This window comes from Sapajus apella, unplaced genomic scaffold (assembly GCF_009761245.1).
Source record: "Sapajus apella isolate SASKATOON/1434 unplaced genomic scaffold, GSC_monkey_1.0 scaffold60, whole genome shotgun sequence".
NCBI classification, from domain to species: domain Eukaryota; kingdom Metazoa; phylum Chordata; class Mammalia; order Primates; family Cebidae; genus Sapajus; species Sapajus apella.
The window spans coordinates 13,556,762-13,575,411 of NW_022437000.1; the positions used below are offsets into that span (position 1 = coordinate 13,556,762).

General features: G+C 52.7%; 1 protein-coding gene across 5 annotated transcripts in view; it reads left to right on the forward strand.

Moving 5' to 3' along the window:
- TFDP1 (transcription factor Dp-1) overlaps positions 1–18,650 on the forward strand; it is a 62,272-nt gene that overhangs the window by 32,255 nt on the left and 11,367 nt on the right. For 4 of the 5 annotated variants that reach the window (XM_032246322.1, XM_032246323.1, XM_032246321.1 and 1 more), the window contains 2 exons: positions 3,181–3,247; positions 14,066–14,172. In XM_032246322.1, the coding sequence (XP_032102213.1) occupies positions 14,150–14,172 (23 nt within the window). In that variant the 5' untranslated portion in view covers positions 3,181–3,247; positions 14,066–14,149. Of the gene's footprint in view, positions 1–2,149; positions 2,192–3,180; positions 3,248–14,065; positions 14,173–18,650 lie in introns of those variants that run through there. The other variant, XM_032246318.1, reaches the window with a different exon arrangement.

Below are 18,650 nucleotides of genomic sequence, written 5' to 3' on the forward strand. Positions count from 1 at the left end.
GGGGGTGTGGTCTCCTGGACTTGTGTTTCCTGGGAGGGGTCTGTTCAGGGATTGCTGAGCCTTGTTCCAGCCAGGGCTGACCATTGAGCCAATGGGGGCAGAGCAAGAAACATGCAGGCCGCCTGTGCTGCAGCCCCCATGGCTGCCCAGGGCTCCCCTGGGTAGGGGCAGTTTGTGTTCTCGCAGGGCCTGTGTTGGTACACGTGAGGAATGTTTCTGTGAGCAGCAGTGGAGCGTTTACACAAGCCTTGCGGTGGCTGGGCCAGGCCCGTGCCTGAGAGCGTGGTAGCCTTAGGAAGGCTTGTGTTGAGGCCTCACTTGCCTGCATTCTGTGGGGGCTGCAGGCAGCCTCTGTTCCTGGGAGTCCTTCACACTTCCTGTAGCCATGGGGAGGGGCAGCCTCCACTCCGCCTGTCTCTGTCCATCAGGCTGCCCCTGCCAACAGAAAGCCACTGCACCCCCAGGCAGCGCATGCCCAGCGTCAGTCCCTGGCCCCGAGCTTCTTCACAGGTGCTCATTTGCTCATCCCGGTGAGGGAGGATGATAAACAGGTACAGCAGTGGCAAAATGGCTTCAGAGCCCAACCACGGTGGCCACAGGGCAGGGCTACGCAGACGCCATGTGAGGGACCTGGGCACGGCCCTGGCTGTGCAGGTGGGAGAGTGGTCATCCTCCACGGGTGGGACTTGCTCCATCATACCTCCAGCAGGGCTTCCTCCGGCTCCACACACGCGAGGCCAGGGCGTGCTCCACTCCCATGCAGATGCTCGAGCTGGGTCCAGGCTTGACCAGCCCTGGCCTCACCTATCACCTTAACCTCCTGGCTTTAACTTCCTGGCCTTATCCTTCTGGCCTGATGCACCTGGCTGTTCTCTCCTGGCTGACCCACCTGTGTTTAACTTCTCAGTCTTACCTAGTTAGATTTAATCTCCTCGATCATCGTCACCTGACCTTACTTACTTTGCTGCAGTGACTTGGCCTTAATCTCCTAGCAGTTGTAGCCTGCCATAGCCACTTGGCCGTATGTACCTGGCTTCGCCTCCTGTCTGGACCCATTCGCCTTTTTCTAGCTGGCCTTACCCTCTTGCCTTTCTCTCCCAGGCTTAACATCTTAGCCTTACCAACCTGGCCTGGATGGTAGTGCCCTCATGGCGACCAGGATGTCTAGCGTCCCATCACACCTGTAACACACTAACAGGTGCCAGCACAGAGCCACTCACACCGGCCTTCAGGGTCATGTTTCTCCTGGTGTCGTGCGTTTGTGCCAGTGTAGCTCTCTGCGGGGCCTGTGCCAGTGCTGCGTCAGGCATGGTGGCCTCAGAGGCGCCTTCTACGTGTGGCCCAGTTCTTGCTCCACGGCTCTTTCCCTTGAGATTGCATCACAGGCAGTTTTGGGGCCCCTGGGCGTGGTGGAGCCTAGATCCCAGCACCTCACTCTGGCCAGTGTGGTGGAGCCTCCTTGCAGCCCCTCCTACACATCCTGTCTCACCTGTCTGTGTTAGCAGGTGGTCACTGGGATGCCCACCCACCTCCCGGTGAGTCCCACAGCCAGGGCTGGGACGGTGCCTGCTGCACGGCCAGGCTCAGAAAGTGCGGCTGGACCCTGTTTGAATGGCAGTTGTTACTGTCTTCTTTTAGCCTCCTTGGATGTGAGCTTGTCGTCATTGTCAGGAGCTTAGGGGCAGCCCTGGCTTTCCTCATCTTCTGTAGGGAAGTGGAGTTTTGAAGACACCCAGGAAATTGCCCCAGTGATCTTCTTGCTGGGCGTTGAGTCTCGGCTGCCTGACTTGTACCTGGGCTGTCTCCCCTGTGTGGCCCCTGACTGTTACCTGGGTGGCACCATGGGGTTGTGGCGTCTCATTGTTCCCATGGTGTTGTCTATGGAAGGGTGCATTCGGGTGCCTTGACTCTCAGCGAAGACAGCATGCCCCGTCGCCACCTCCGAGTCCCCACTGCCTGAGGTGCGTGCCCTTCCTGGACCCTGGGTGCTCAAACGTGCTGCTCCTGTGTGTGCCCACGCTCAGCCTGCCGTGCTCATGCTGCCAGCACACCACTCCCAGAAGCCGCCCCTCCAAGGCCTACTCTGGAGATGCCGTTTCCTTCGCAGAGCCCTGCCTCAGGGGACTGAGGTTTTGTTGCATCTAGGAAGAGAATAAAAGATTTCATGGCTTTTCTGGAGAAGCAGGATGAGGTTGATAGTTCTGATAGGAATTTTCCTTAATGTGTCTCGCTGTGCAGCTGTACTGTTACACATGTGCTCCTGTGGTGTGTGTGCCTGTCCCGTTACATGTGTAATGTGTGTGCTCCTGCTGTGTGGGTGAACTGTTACATGTTTTCCTGCCATATGGCTGTACTGTCACGCATGTGCTCCTGCCGTGTGGCTGTACCATCACATGTGTGCTCCTGCCGTGTGGCTGTACCATCACATGTGTGCTCCTGCCGTGTGTCTGTACCGCCGTCACACGTGTGCTCCTGCCGTGTGGCTGTACCATCATGTGTGTACTCCTGCCGTGTGGCTGTATTGTCATCACACATGTGCTCCTGCCGTGTGGCTGTACCTTCAGGTGTGTGCTCCTGCCGTGTGGCTGTACTGTTACGGCGTGTGCTCCTGCCATGTGGCTGTACTGTCACGTGTGGGCTCCTGCCATGTGGCTGTACCATCGTGCGTGTGTTCTTGCTGTGTGGCTGTACCATCACGCGTGTGCTCCTGCCGTGTGGCTGTACCATCACATGTGGGCTCCTGCCGTGTGGCTGTACCATCATGCGTGTGTTCTTGCTGTGTGGTTATACCATCACGCGTGTGCTCCCGCCATGTGACTATACCGTCACGTGTGTGTTCCTGCTGTGTGGCTGTACTCTTACCTGCGCTACGTTTCACTTAACATTTATTGTGAGCTTTTTCCTCATAAAAATTTTGATATTTCAAGACTCTGTAGGTTCTGTAAGTCATGCCCAATTCCTGGTGGACGGTGCCATTTTGGCCGTGCAGGTCCGTGGTGATAGCAGCGTTCCTTCTCTGGACCTGGTGTTCTCCCGGTTGTTGCTGGAGTTGCTCGCTTAACTATGGCTCTTCTGCCTTTTTATGATGTTATTTGATAGAACCCTTGAGGGTGGATTTAAACACCCTTAGTTTCGTGGCGCTTTTGGATGTTGTATTTATTGTTTTATTGTTTTCTGCAGGCCGGTCTAATTGAAGCCAACGGAGAACTCAAGGTCTTCATAGACCAGAACCTTAGTCCCGGAAAAGGTAAGGGCACCTGTTCTCACCTGTTCTGGACATACACTTGTGTTGCTGAATGCGTTGAAGCGTCACGTTTATGAAGCTATTGACATCGAAGCCTCTTGCTAACGAGGGTGTCTCCCGTGTGGGCACCTTTGTGCTGTGGGAACCTGCGAGGGTGGGCGTAGGGGCCTTCTCACATTTAGAACACGACCTGCACACACACACCAGTAGCTTTGTTGATTTTGAATTCTAATGTATGTATACTGTTTGCAAGAGTTTAGAAGAGGTAGGATAATGTGAAGAAAGATGATTTGTTTTCCCTCCACCCGGAGATAATATTGTCTCAGCAGTGGTGTGGGCTCTTCTGGAGGCCAGCCTCGCCTGTGCTGTTGAAGAGGAAAGAAGGGCCTACCATGGCGCCACGAAGCGGTCGCTTTCCACGTCTCATGCTGTGTGTGCGTATTCTAATAGCTCTTGAGGAAGAGCCGTTTATCTTTTCTTGAGGAATCCAGGGGAGGAAGTCAGCTGGAGAGGTTGAAGCTGCCTCTTCCAGGGTCCCATGGTTGGCAGAGTTTTCATTTGACACCTTGGAGTGGCACTGTGATTTACAGTCGTGAAGGTGTGTGTGCTCACCTGGTTACTTCCCAAGTAAACTCGTTAACTGTGCTGGGTCAGGGCACGCCATTTAGAAGCTTTGGCGTGCGATGCTTAGCCCCGTGTGAGGCTGCGCTGTGTGGAGCTGGGAGTGTGTGCAGGGCAGTTCGGTGTGGTTGTTGAGATATCGCTGGGAGACAAGCTTGTGGAAGAGTGCGCTTTGTCCTAAGAGGTGTCTGCCTGCACAGCACAGCGGGCCCATTGAGCGTTCTGGCTGTGACATGCACGTGGTTGCGTCAGCCCAGGGAGGAGCCCAGAGGCCTGGATGCTTTTCTGTTTTAGGTTCTTTTTAACCTTTACTTTGAATTTTTCTAATTATTCTCATATACAAAATTAGCTTTTTTTTACTTGTAACAGTGAGAGCCTTGTAAGTGACTTTTTGGTGCTTGCTGTGGCTTTGGGGCATGGGAGCGTGGTGACCAGGACTCCAGCCCTTTTCTGAGGTGTGGCCCTGCCGGCCATCCCTTTCTGTCCAGTGCTGGTATGGGTGCCCACGTGCCGTGGAGCTGGCTCCAGGTGCCTCCTTGGGGCCCGTCCCTAGGTCCTGCTCTGGTCTCTTCCTGGTGAGGACTTGGCCTGTGACCTGAGCCGCGTGCACCCTCCCCAGCCTCCTGCTGCCCCCAGGCTCAAGTGTTCTGGGCCCTGCCATAGGGAGTGGTGGGCACTGGCCCTGACCCTGCTCTTCCACTGAAGCAGGTCCTTCCCTGTCTCTTTTCTCGGGAGAGGGATCAAACCTACGGAGACCTTTTAGCATTATTTGAGCATTTTGTTGATCATTTGTAGCATTCACAGATTGCTTGAGAGAAATACAGCTTTAGTGCAACTAATTGAACACTTAAAAGGTTGCACAAGTTGCAGGCATGACATTTTCTTTGCAAGTGATGAAGCAGAAATAACGATGACAAAGTTCACGGTTTTATTTGCTTGGAAATGATGAAGTGTGTCACTATGGTGTGGAACTCAGATTCCTCCTGTTAGGCTATATGCAGTAGGCTTTCTTACCACGTGTGGGCTGCCTCCTTTTCCATTCTTACTCACAAGTCTGTAACAGGTTTAATTGAGCTGAAGCGTTGGATTGCAGGGATCAGCAGGGAACATATTCTGGCATTCGTGGCAGAGCTGAACATGTTCTGGTTTCCATCTGGCCCAGCAGGGTAGTGTGTTTCCCCTCTGCTCGCCCCGCGTGCCCTGGCCTTCTGATCCGCCCCAGGTGAGCCTTGGGATGGTCAGCTCTGCCCCCGGGATCACCAGCCCTCACCTGGTGTTGATTCCACTACACGTGGTTAAATTTGCTTTTGAATCACTGACATGTTCATGTTTTAAAATTTTGAATTATGAAAAGGTGCAGAGAGGTTTCCTTTTTTCCTCTTCTGCCCATGTGGGTGAGTACCAGTGTTCACTTCCGGTGTTGGTTCCAGATAATTCTGTTTAACAAATAGAACAGTTTGTCGGTGTTTGCGTGTGTGTGTTTGTGTGCGTGAGTGTGCATGAGTGTGTGTGTCAGTGTGCATGTGAGGAGTGTTAGTGTGTGCATGAGTGTGTGCATGTGTATGTGAGGAGTGTGCATGTTGGTGTGTTGTGCGTGTCAGGAGCGTCCATGCATGTCTGAGTGTGCATGACTTATGTGTTGAGTGTGCATGTGTGTTGTGTATGCATGAGTTTGTGAGTGTACCTGTGAGTTTGCATGTGTGTGTATGCATACGTTTGTGTGCATGTGAGTCATATATGTGGATTGTGCTAGTGTGCATGTGGAGTGCGTGTATTGTGAGTGTGCATATGAGTTCATGTGAGTTGTGTCAGTTGTGTATGCATTTTGGGAGTTGTGTGTTGTGTGAATTGTGTCAGTGTGAGGTGAGTCGTGTGTGTTGCATGCGGGTCGTGTGCATGAGATGTATTGTGAGTGCATGAGTTGTGTGTATGCAAGTTGTGTCCATGTGAGTTGTGAGTTGAATTGTGTGCGTGTGAGTGTATGTGAGTTGTGAGTTGAGTGAGGTGTGTACATGGTGTGAGTTGTGTGCATATGTGTGTGCAAGTTGAGTTGTGTACATGAGTTGAATGAGTTGTGTGTATGTGAGTGTGAGTTGTGTGTGTGCGCAAGTTGAGTGACTTCTGTGAATGTGCGTGTGTGTGTGAATTGTGTGCACGTGTGTGTCAGTGTGCAGTCCTCACCTCCTCGACAGACACCCGTCTTCATTAGTGGGCCCCCTTGCCTCTAGTTTGAAAGGAGGTGGGGTGGTCCGGGCAGGGTCTTTGGCCCCCTTAGATGGAGCCGTCATGGGTGCCTTCTGAGCTGCCCTCTGTGGGAGGTGGGCACACTAAGCGAGCAAGGCTCTGCCTTCCTCCGTTTGAGCCCTGGGAGCCCAGGGCCTGGTCGACAGCACTTCAAGGGCTGTAGAGGCCTCCCTTGAGTCAGATCTTGAGAAAGGACAGGAGCTGTCCAGGTGGGAGTGGATCGGGGGGAGGGTGGAGGAGATGAGCCTGGCTGAGGTTCCTCGTGGGCCGCTGGCCCTGGTTCTCCCAGCTCTACTCCACGTCATAGCCTCCTAGGGCCACTGTGTCTCTTCCTGCTACTGCTGTGGGGGCCCATGTCCAGGTCCACCCATGTTTGTCAGCGTTCTCTAGAGAAACAGCCACGGGGGTATGGGGATCCTGGATGGGAATGGGGATCCTGGGTGGGCGGGGGATGGTGAGCCCAGGAGAGGATGGGGAACCTGGGTGGGGAACCTGCAGGACCCAGTGTAGCCATAGTGGGGCTGTCAGGGTGGAGCCTGCAGGGTGGTTGGTGATGAATTCCTTTTCTGGGAAAATGCACGTGTTGCTCTAAAAGCCGTCAACGGGTTAGATGAGGCCTACCCGCATTGACCGTCGTCCCCTTTGCTTAACGGCTCCTCTTCCAGGAGCTCCGCGGCAAGTCCTCAGCCGGCCTCTGGCTGAATAGGTAGAGCACCACCAGGCTGACACATAGAACTAACCGTCACACCGTTCAAGGCTCAGAAAGCTGCTTTCGTCCCAGAGAAACGCACCAAACTGGAGACATTTTGCATCCACAGGTTCCCCAAGGACGAGAGTCCCAATGTGGAGGTTTCGACGATAAATTTTACATGGGCCATTTTAGTTGTCACTGTTTGGGTTGCCCATGATTGTTTCCTGAGAGCACAGTGCTGGTGGGAACATTTGCACACACACTGTATGTCTGGGGATTTCATGTCCTCACCAGCGTTTGGTGGTGTTGGGTTTTTAGGCTTTCTGGGACGTAGGTGGGCTCTCATCTGCATCACATCTGTGGCCCTGCAGTGCTGATAGGAGCTGTCCTCTTGCTTTGCCTGGTCCTCCCTGCCCCTGTCCCAGGGTGACCTGGCCCCACGGCTGCCGGCACCCTCCTCCCTGGTGTGTGCAATCCTGCCCGATCTGCACCTTGTCCTCAGGGAGCCCAGTATGAGGCCACAGGTGGCCCGGAAGTGTGCCGTCCTTCTCCATCTTAGCCACAGATCTCCCGGAAGTGTGCCTGTCCATCTCCATCTTAGCCACAGGTGACCTGGAAGTGTGGTTGTCCATCTCCATCTCAGGCTGCTTCTGCACCTCCTCTACGCAGGGGTGATCCAGGCTCACTGCTCATGTAGGCCAGGTACGGGGGCTCATGCCAGAAATCCCAGTGCAGTGGGAGGATTGCTTGAGGTCAGGAGTTTAAGACCAGCTTGGGCAACAGAGTGAGACCTCATCTCTACAAAAAAAAAAAAAAAGTAGCCAAGCATGGTGATGTGTACCTATAGATAGTCCCAGCTACTAGGGAGGCTGAGGCAGGAGGATCACTTGAGCCTGTGAGGTCGAGGCTACAGTGAGCTGTGATTGTGCCACTGCACTCCAGCCTTGGGTGACAGAGCCAGACCCTGTCTCAAATGAGTAGGTTAGGCGTGGTGACTCACACCTGTAATCCCAGCACTTTGGAAAGCCGAGGCAGACAGATTACCTGAGGTCAGGAGTTCGAGACCAGCCTAACCAACATGGCGAAACCCCCTCTCCACTAAAAATATACAAATTAGTGGGCGCGTGCCTATAATCCCATCTACTGAGAGACTGAGGTGGGAGAACCGCTTGAATCTGGGAGGTGGAGGTTGTAGTGAGCTGAGATTGCACCTTTGCACTCCAGCCTGGGTGACAGAGTGAGACTCTGTCTCAAAAAATATATATATATATATATATATATATGTAAAATAAAATAAATGAGTAAACGTGTGTCAATTTGAGCGTGCGCTTTCGCAGCTCTCACGTGGTGTGTCTGGCGTATCCTCCACGCCCTGTGGTGGCTCCTGTCTTCAGTCACTGGGGCCCATCCTGTCGTGCTGTCAGCAGCTGTGAAGAGTTTTGCTGCCGTTTCCTCGTAGCGTGCTCATGATTTTTAACATAGTGAATCCACAGAGAGTGCTCAGACACAGGCCGTGGCTGTGCGCAGTGCAGGCTCACCCTGTCTGCGGGCACCGGGCCTGGGTCCCTCAGTTGCTGCTCATCTGGGAGTGCCCAGCACATGTGGGCAGTTGATTATATGTATGTTTTCTCTTAGCCCAGAATGACTGCTTTCTAAGGAGCATCCGCCTTTGTTGATCTTTACTTTCCTTCTGCTTCAATCTCATGTCTGTCGTCTTCAGGACTCTAAGCGGGGAGGAAATTTAGCAATGATGTGTGGTCGGAAGCTTAGTGTTGCTTACATCATTCCTGATGCGTGGTGACTGTTGCCTGTGAACTGTGCGCCTCGCTCCACGCACACACATGGACTGTGGGGGAATTCGTTCTGGTCTTTGTACAACTCTTAGGAAGGGGGTTATAGGAAGGCAGGGTGTCACTTTTGGTTGGCCTTTTCAAACTGCCAGCCTCCTACAAAACCGTCAGGAGAGGCCATCACTATTTCTCTCTTCCTATTTCTCAATTTTTAACCTGAAGGGCATTAAAAAACCCAGCATTGGGCCAGGCACGGTGGCTCATGCCTATAATCCCAGCACTTTGGGAGGCCGACGCGGATGGATCACGAGGTCAAGAGATCGAGACCATCCTGGCCAACGTGTGAAACCCCGTTTCTACTAAAAATATGAAAAAATTAGCTGGGCGTGGTGGCACGCGCCTGTGGTCCCAGCTACTCAGGCTGAGGTGGAAGAATTGCTTGAGCCCAGGAGGCAGAGGTTGCAGTGAGCCGAGATTGCGCCACTGCAGTCCAGCCTGGTGATAGAGCAAGACTCTGTCTCAAAAAAAAAAAAAAAAAAAAAAAAAACCAGCATCTGTTTTTAGCCCAGTAGTGACGATTCCATGGTGTAAGCCTTGTTCCCAGGTGTGAGCCAATGGCTCTTGGATGCGGTGCTGCTCCTTGGAGCCGCAGGGCATCTTCCTAGAGCCCTGTGTGTTTGTCCAGAGAGGTTTGTGGGAGGGACCTGGGCCGTGCTGTGAACTTGGAGCAGCACCCATGTGTTCGGAGGAGCGGGTCCTGCTGAGGGCACAGCCACATTGGGCACAGTAGGTGTGTGGTTTGTGCAGCTGAGGCCTCTGACAACTGCCAGAGAACAGCTTTTGTGTGGGGGCTACCTCAACCTGCGTCCCAGGAGCCCGGGTCTTCTGAGTCTCGGTCAAGCCTGGGGAGAGCAATGTCTCCATGCAGCGGGTGCCTGGCTGTGGTCCCTTAGGCAGGAGCTTCCTCCTGAGTGCTGACAACAGAGAAGAATGCTCTGTTGTGGCCGGTCAAGTGTGCACAAATGCTGCTTGCGAGCTGGCCACGGAGGCACTCACCTGCAGAGGGGCTGTGCTTGGCCAGATAAGCAAACAAAATATCTCCAGCATGGTGGGCAAAATAATAACTCTTAGACATCTGGCTTTGACAATGTGAAGATGATCGCGATTGTTTTTCAGAAAATACAAAACTTCATGGTTTCATAATTTATCTTAAACCCTATAGATATTAATAGAATAGGGTTAGTAATGATAAAAATGTGAATACTATATTTAGACTCCTTTTTCTGTTAATGGATTAAAGCAACTCAGACCATATGCATTTTTAACTAATTTTCTCTCCAAGAAAGGGATTCTCCATTTAAAATGCTGTATATAAAATGTTTTTAAACAGTTCCTTCAAAAAAGGCTATGTAGTTGCATTTTACAGTTGAAACAATATCATTTCTATTGAGTCAGCTTGTAGGCCTTGCCTTAATGTGACCCAGCTTGTCCCTGAGATGTTAGTCTTCCCCTCTCCCATGCGTCGATTGTATGTGGCAGTCTTAGCAAGAGAATGTGTGGGGCACTCTACTTATGTTGCCATATTAAAACTAAATGATTGGTTGGGCGTGGTGGCTCACACCTGTAATCCCGGCACTTTGAGAGGCCAAGGTGGGTGGATTGCCTGAACTCAGTAGTTCAAGAGCAGTCTGGGCGATGTGGTGAAACCGTCTCTACAAAAGTACAAAAATTAGCCAGGTGTGGTGATGCCAGCCTGTAGTATTCGCTACTTGGGAGGCTGAGATGGGAGGATCCCTTGAACCCTGGAGATGGAGGCTGCAGCGAGCTGAGATTGCACCACTATACTCCAGCATTGGTGACAGAGTGAGACCCTATCTTAAAAAAACAAAACAACTAAGTGAAATGACGCTCTACCCTGAGATGGACAAAAAGCAGAAGGGAATGGCAGCCTGGCTGGCACTGGTGCGTTTGGACTGGAACGTCCACTTCGGGAACTGGGTGGACTCTGGGACAGCGGCCCCTGAGACCCAGGCTTCCCTGGAGGCAGGTGTGCTGAGAAAAACAGCCTGCAGTTCAGTGGTAACAAACAGCATTTTCCTATGACATCTGTGTTCATAAGACCACTTTGTTATAGTGGAATAGCATAATAACATTTGAGGAAATCAGCCAGATGTCTCTATGTATGGGTAAGTCTGAAAAAACAGTGTTGGCAGAATTGCAGACTGAGAGCCATATGATATTTTTCTACGTTTCCGAGGCACACAAAAACAGTCCTTCTATCCTTAGGTTCAGCATACCCTGGAAAAGTATTAAAAACGAAGTGAGTGCATCCCCGTGGGCCCTGGGAGTTGTATGCAGGGCAGAGTCGAGGGGCGGCTGAGGATCTTGGGGACTGTAATTTTATCTCTACTGCTTATGTCTCTGGGAAACTTGAAGCAGGTATGTTGATAACAGTGACTTTTAGGTGTACTGGAATCAAACTGTCATGTTATTGTTTGTATTTGAAGTTTCTCAGTGAATAGAAACAAGAAGTCTGGCCGGGCACGGTGGCTCACGCCTGTAATCCCAGCACTTTGGGAGGCTGAGGCGGGCAGATCACCTGAGGTCAGGAGTTGGAGACCAGCCTGGCCAACATGGTGGAAGCCCGTCTCTACTAAAAATACAAAAATTAGGTGGGAGTGGTGGTGGGGCACCTGTAATCTCAGCTTGTGGGAGGCTGAGACAGGAGCATTGCTTGCTGCTTGAACCCGGGAGGTGGAGGTTGCGGTGAACCAAGATCACGCCACTGCTGCACTCCAGCCTGGATGGACAGAGCAAGTCTCCATCTCAAAAAAAAAAAAAAAAAACCCACCCACCCAGCCCTGGTCCCCAGAAGTCACTGCCCTTTCTAGCCTGTACTGAGTGTGGGTTTGAGAAGTATTCAGGGAGGGCCTTGCTGCTTGCTGTGACTGGGTGGGCGGTGTGAGCTCAGTTCTGTCCCAAGGCCCTTCTGAAATGCTGTTCTAGTGGTCTGTCAGCCTTGGGATTTCTTTCTTCTTGTTACTGATGCACATACCCTGCCCGTCTGTCCTGTAGAGACTCTCCGTGACCCAGGGGTGCTGCTGGGTTGATGCTCGTGTGCCACTCAGAGGTCCTCTGTTGGTTCATGTCTAGGCTGGGAGGGGCCCTCTGTTCTTGGCAAGGCCTTGGGCTCCAGAACCCTTTATCTGCAGCTGGTTTGGGGGCTCAGACTCTAGGTGGACAACAGAAATGAGTGGGGACGCTCAGGGGCCTTGGATGTCCGTGTGAATTTGCTCATCTTGCCCTGGGTATCGGAGGAGGGATCCTCTTCCCTCTGTGTGTTTCTCCCCCTTCCTAGCTGTGAAAACCCTTAGCAACCCACCCCAGCCTCACGGTGCTGGCCTCGGGCCCAGAGGGAGAGACCTGGTTAGAAGCACAGATGGTGTAGGCAGGCCTGTTGGCTGGCCTGTGGACAGAACAGATGGAGGGCAGGCTGGAGGCCCCGAGGGCTTCAGCTGCACCTCTGTCTCACAGCCCCCCCACCACCTGAATCCCCAAGTCCTACCCACACTCCCCACTAGGGCAGGAAAGGGGAGCCCTAGACTGAGACCCCAGAGCGTATGGTACCTGTGGTGCTGGTGGGCAGGTGCTGTTGCCGAGCTGGGCCGGGCCATACAGGACGGAGAGAGCCGCCTGGGCTGCTGATGGGGAGAGTGATGTGTGCCACTGGCTTTTGTGAACAAAGAGGTCTGTTCCGTTCTTCCCATTTACTGGAATTAGAGAATCGTTTGCAGATTTTAAAAGGTGTTATCTTTTTAAGGAATCAATTTAATATTCTTGAAAACTTACTGTTTACTCGTCTGCGTGTGGATCTGGAAAGTGATGTTTAATTATGTATTTTAAATCATTCCCTTCATAGTAGAACATTATTTTTGCTTTTAAAATGGTAAGCATTACACAGTGTATGTGTGTATCAAATCATCACTTGTACATTTTGAATATATACAGTCTTTATTTTTCAATTGAATATTCTAAAATAGAAATATCTTTCACATATATAAAACAATTAAAAAGTAAATATTTGCTTTTCTTAGGATATACGTTTTTGTTTTTGAAAGAAAATTATTCCAAAGCAGATCATCATATTTTAGTTGCAGAAAAGAATTTTAAATATGTGTTGATACTGCTCGGTAAAAACAGACATTTAATCCACTCAAATCAAAAGGCAAATGTCTTTTTAATAACTTCCTAATGATCTGTCTTGGTCAACTTGGGATGTTAAGAGAAATTATCAAGTGTTCTTATGTAGCAGCAAAATTCATTATTTAATATATCCTAAAGAAATGCATAAAAAGCAGTAGATGTTTTTAAAATGCATGAGTTGTAAAGGTCCCCAAAATGAGACTTAAGATCGCAAAGGCAACGTATTCCAGAGTCTCACCAGTTTTTGTGAGTCATTTTGTTGCTGACTGGTGGGAATGAAGGGAGATGCTTGCGAGGAGGCCCAGGGCCCTGCAGCTCTTCAGACGGGCGGCTGTCTTGGGGACTGGGCATTTTTAGAGGCCCGAGGCATGGCGAGATCAGGGAGTTCTCCTCACCTGATGTTGTCATGACCCGAGAGTCTGTCTTGTTCTTCACCTGAGGGTACCGTGCATTTTCAAATGGGGGACTGTCCGCTCAGCTCCCCCAGCCATGGGGTGTGGTGCTCCGAGGGGCGCCCTGACGCCACTCCTGGGCTTCGCTGACCACTCAGGCCCCCCACCTTATTCCCGGGGTGCTCACAACCACCTGGTTTACGGGTTCCTCTGTTCTCTGCTCGGTGATGCCATTTTTGGGGATTTTATTGTTACACGTCATTTTACCATTTATTGTGTGAATGCTGCATGACTCTTGCCCACTGCTGCATCCTGAGGACCTTTTGCGTGCCGCCGTTGGAGGAGCGGGGGTTCACGTTTCCTGCAGAGGCGTTCCCCACTTCCTTTGCCTGTGTTGTGAGAGCACTTGTGTGTTTAGAGGCTCAGCCTCCATGGAAGGCACACTCCTTTCTAGGAACAATTGTGGTTCTCCTTTCTAAGGAAAGTGGATTATCAGATTTCCAACTAGTTTTGCAGCCATATAGAGAAATATTGGGATAAAAATTAACTCTCGTTTTGGAATTCTGCTCCATAATTGTCAGAATCAGACTTTTCCAGGCCGTGGTGCCACCAGCACGTTCTGGAGCAGACGTTGCCAAGGCCTGAGCAGTGGGTGTTCAGCCTGGGTCCCCTGGGCTGTGTCAGCATGCCCCCCACTCACAGTTTTACATTGAGAAATAAGCTCCGTGGAGGTGTTTGCTCTTGAGCCATGGATTTCAGACAGTAACAGTGGGGAAAGCTCAGCATCTCTGACTGGAAGCGCTGTCCTGCTGGAACGGTTACTTTTAGGCTGAATTTGGAAAAGGAGTCTTGCCCTTGACCTCGTGTCCTTGTGTTGCAGGCGTGGTGTCCCTTGTGGCCGTTCACCCCTCCACCGTCAACCCGCTTGGGAAGCAGCTCTTGCCAAAAACCTTTGGACAGTCCAATGTCAACATTGCCCAGCAAGTGGTAAGGCACCCACAGGAGCGGACAGTCGGGTGGGATCGGGATTGCATGAGCGTGGCTGGGGGTGTTCCCAGGCGTGATTGGATTTGGGCTCTGGTGGCAGCCTGGGGCCTTCCCTTCATCAGGGATCCCACGGCCAGTGCTCGGTTTTCCACAGCCCTCTGCAACTGCGCTTGTGCTGTTGTGGGAGAGGTGATGGCGCCTCCTGCACTACTGTGCGCCGCGGCCCATGCCATCCTTCCAGTAACTGGCAGGAGGTGGATGGGGTCGCGGCCCCGGCCAGAGGCAGCTTCCTCTTTGTGTCAGAGCTCATAGCTTTTCATCTAACAAGGGCTTCTGACATGATGGGCCAAGCGTTGGCCCTGGCCCTCCTGGCAACAGCGGGCTGGGAAGCCAGGGAGAGGTAGGGCCCTGGCCATAGCCGTGCGTTGGCCCTGGGGCAGTGACAGCAGATGCTGCTGCCTCCCGCACACAGGAGAGGAGCGCGTGGGCATCTGGAGGTGGCACCTCCCCCTCCTCAGGCCACTGCTGGTAGCTGATGCTGCTTCTGACAATGCTGTTTCCTGTCTCGTGTCCGCCCTCTGCATCCTCGATGGTGGGAGCCCATCCGAGAATCCTGCAGCCTTGCCTCCCCAGAAATGGGGCCCCAGGCACCTGGTGGGCAGGTTTGGCTGTGACTGGAGCTGTTGTCGAGGGACACTGCCACCCCAAGGCTAGGACGGGCTTCCAGTCCTTCCTCGGGACTGGTTTATGGTGCCTGAGGCTCCTTCCTGGTCCTGTGATGGTGCCGAGGCCCTGCTCCTGCGGGCCGTGGGCTGTGGTGACATAGCGCCTCTCGCACCCCGGCCTCCTGGTCCACTCCACCCCTCACCCTGCTCCACCCATGCTGTGGCCCTGTCTTCCTACAAGGATCTAGCACCCCCGGGTGGGATGAGAATCTGTCCCTCAGGTGTCCCCAGATGTCTCTCAGGTGTCCCCAGGTGTGTCCCATGGGTCCCCAGGCATCCCCAGGTGTCCCAGCCCCTTTGGGGAGCTCTGTACTGAGCTGTTTTATGCATCTCCCTTTGGTCTGATCATGTTTTCTTCAGAGAACAATGAGCACATACCAGGGATGTTTTGGTCATTTTCGTACTTTAATCTTTACTTGATATGCATTCCTGCTATTTCCATTTATTTAAATACACTTGGAATTCTCCGGATTCTTTAACAGATCTTAGGATGTGAGTTTTAAGAGAGAGCAGCCTGTGGGTCACAGCCTTGGAACCTGCGCGGGACTCCGCTTCCCCGAGCCCTGCCGCGTGTGTGCTGCGTGCAGCTGTCCTGAGTGAGCAGTTCCAGATCCCAGGCAGCTCTCATGGCCCGTTTTCTGCCAGTGGAAGTTGACAAAACTTTGCTCTGCAGAAGCTGTGTGGCCGTTGAAAGTGGCGGTTTGTGAAAGCCCTACCACGTTATACAGCTGATCACAGCTTCTCAGTAAAGGCCATTTTGATAAAAGCTAAAAATTCAGTTTTTGTTTTGCTTTATAATTAGTTTGATTATAAGTTGGATTTTATAGGTGAGTTTATTTTGGTGAATAATTGTAGCACCACTTCTGTCCTTACTGCCAGTACGAATGCATGGGAGGAAAATGAATGGGAAGATTGTCTTACTGATGTGCTTTAAACTTCGTCACTGAAAGTCAAGTTCCTGATTTAAATTCACCTGTTCCGGTGGAGCCTGTCATTGCTGTTTTACACTTTGCAAAATCCCAGTGATGGGAATTAAAGCTGACAAATGGCAAATGTCTCTTAAACCGTTTTATATACCACAGGTTTACAAAAAATGGGACAGGCTCATTCTGGCTCAAGGGATGGGGTTCAGTCCGGCATGTGAGTGAAAGCGGTGGGGGGGTCGTTAGATCTCTGATCTTCACCAGTCAGCAGGCACAGCACTCATCAAGGTCAGGGTCTTTTGAGGTGCAAACACCTGTGAAGCTTGTGGCGCTGCAAAGGTTAGCACATGCACAGAAGAGTGTGTGGGGCAGATGTGCTCCGCCGGCAGGAGCAGCAGCCTGTGTGAGCCCCTGGCGAGAAGCAGCCCCCACAGCCAGGCCTGTGCCCCAGAAGGCAGCGTCTGTGGTCACAGTGGTCCTTCCTTTGCAGCTGTGCTGCTGGCCGTGGCTCTCTGAGCACTGCAGTTAACCTTGGTCCATCTCTAGGATTCTGTGTCTGGGTAGGGCCACGCTATACCGAGACATTGTGATCTGTTTTTAGAGTGTGTGAAAGGAATATGCAAAAAGCGTGTTTGTAGGGCAGAAGGGATGCCTTAAATCAGGAGTCCCCAACCCCTGAGCCTGTTAGGAACCGGCTGCACAGTGGGCGATAGAGCGTGACCGCGCATGACTGCTGAGCCCCGCTTCCTGTCAGATCAACGGTGGTGTTAGATCCTCATAGGTGCATGAACCCACTGTGACCTGCGCATGCAAGTGAGCGGCAAGCGTGACCGCCTGAGTCCCGCCTCTTGTCAGATCACCTGTGGCATCAGATTCTCATAAAAGCGTGAACCCGACTGTGAACTTCGTGTGCAGGATCTAGGCCATGAACTCCGTATTAGAATCTAATGCCTGATGATCTGCAGTGGGACAGTTTCTTCCCAAAACCACACCCACCCTGGTCTATGGAAAAACTGTCTTCCATGAAACTGGTCCCTGGTACCAAAAGGCTGGGGACCGCTGCCTTAAAGCACCAAGGCTCCCTGAGGAGCCAGTGAGGTGGAGGGCTCCTGGGGGAGGAGGGCTGGCCGCAGGCAAGGCAGACCCCCAGCAAGGTGGAACCCCGGCAGGTCGTCTACTGTGATAGGCTAGGCTTAACGCCTCGTGTCTGTTTTCTGACTGCTGGCGTGGAAGCTGCACAAGCTTTAGGGTCAAAAGACTGTGTTTGAAGCCATGTCATTGGCCTTCTCTGATGCGCAGCTTGGATTCCAGCTGTGAGCACAGTAGGAAGAGAGACCCCTCGTGACGTGCAGTGCCTGGGTCATCTCCCCTGCTCCCCCACGAGAGGTGGGTAGGGGAGTCACGAGGGCAGAGCCCATCCTCTGGAGAAGCCGCTATTAAATCTGAGGGATGAGGAGTGGGTGTCCCTGTCACCTTGCAGCCCTTGCCTGCCTTTTGCTCCCAGAGGGCTCCTGGGTCTCCTGGAAATGCCTGTTTGGAGTGAGACCCGCCACCTCCCAGCTCTGGGCAGCACCCCTCAGGGTGCTATGGCCACTTCCCCCATCCAGGGTCTCCGCCCACTGCTCCAGTTAGTGTGGCCACTACCTCCGAAACCTCCTTTCCTTTCCTAGGGGCCGAGCTCTGAACTATCCTTCCTGGCACTGTCCTGTCCACCCTCTGGCACCTCCTTGGTTCCTGCTTTCCCTGCGCTTCTGCCTGCACACGCCCTCCAGGGCTTCAGTGCGTTGCTGTGGCTCCTGTGGCTGTTGAGCGTGGCTCCTGGTGTAGGGAAGTAAGGCTTGGAGCCTGCCCCATGTCTGTTGAATGGAGGCTGGAAGGCGTCCTGTGGCACAGGCGGCCGGTCCAAGTTCAGCCGGCTTCCCGTGCACCAGGAAGGAAACGCATGTACCTGCACCAGGTCTGGGAGTGAAGCCGCCGTGTCCCATTCTTGGGAGGGTTGGCTCCAGGCTGCCCCGGCGATGCTGACTTGGCTCACAGGGCTGGTAAGCGGCAGGTAATGGGTGAGGAGCAGGGACAGTGCTGCGGAGAGGCAGGGAGGGACCTGCTACGTGGGGCACGCAGAGGAAGGCGCAGGCGCCCCTGCCCAGCCCCGTGCGGGTCTGATGCCATGGCGCCTTCCACAGGGAGCAGTTAACGCAGGAGAGTAAGGAGAGCTTCCTGCAAGGCCTGGCCTCTGTAACGACACGTTCCCAGTGCACCGGCCGTGCAGTCTCGGGGTGCCTCCGGGTGTTGAGTCCTGTCTTCCAGGAAAGGTTGTTGGTGAGCATCCTTGAATGCCTGGTGTATACCTGCCCTCTGGCTTTTTCTTCTTCCCTACTTACAGTGGGTTTGACCTGCGATTTTTTTACTTTAAGATGGTCCCAAAGCAACTCATATTCGGTGGAAACTGCTTCCAGTGCCCATGTGACCACCCTGTTTTTCACTTTGAGTGCAGTATTCAGTGAGTCTCATGAGATACCCACACTTGACTAGAGTGGGCTTTGTGCAGGGTGCTTCTGCCTGACTGGGCTAATGTGCGTGATCTGAGCATATGTAAGGTAGGCTGGCTAAGCCATGAGTATGGTAGCAGAGGTGGATGGTCATACATTTCGACTTAGGGCATTTTCTTATTTTTGTTTTTGTTTTTTGAGACGGAGTCTCACTCTGTTGCCAGGCTGGAGTGCAGCGGTGCAATCTCGGCTCACTGCAACCTCCGCCTTCCGGGTTCACTGCACTGCAACCTCCACCTTCCGGGTTTAAGCGATTCTCCTGCCTCAGCCTCCCGAGTAGC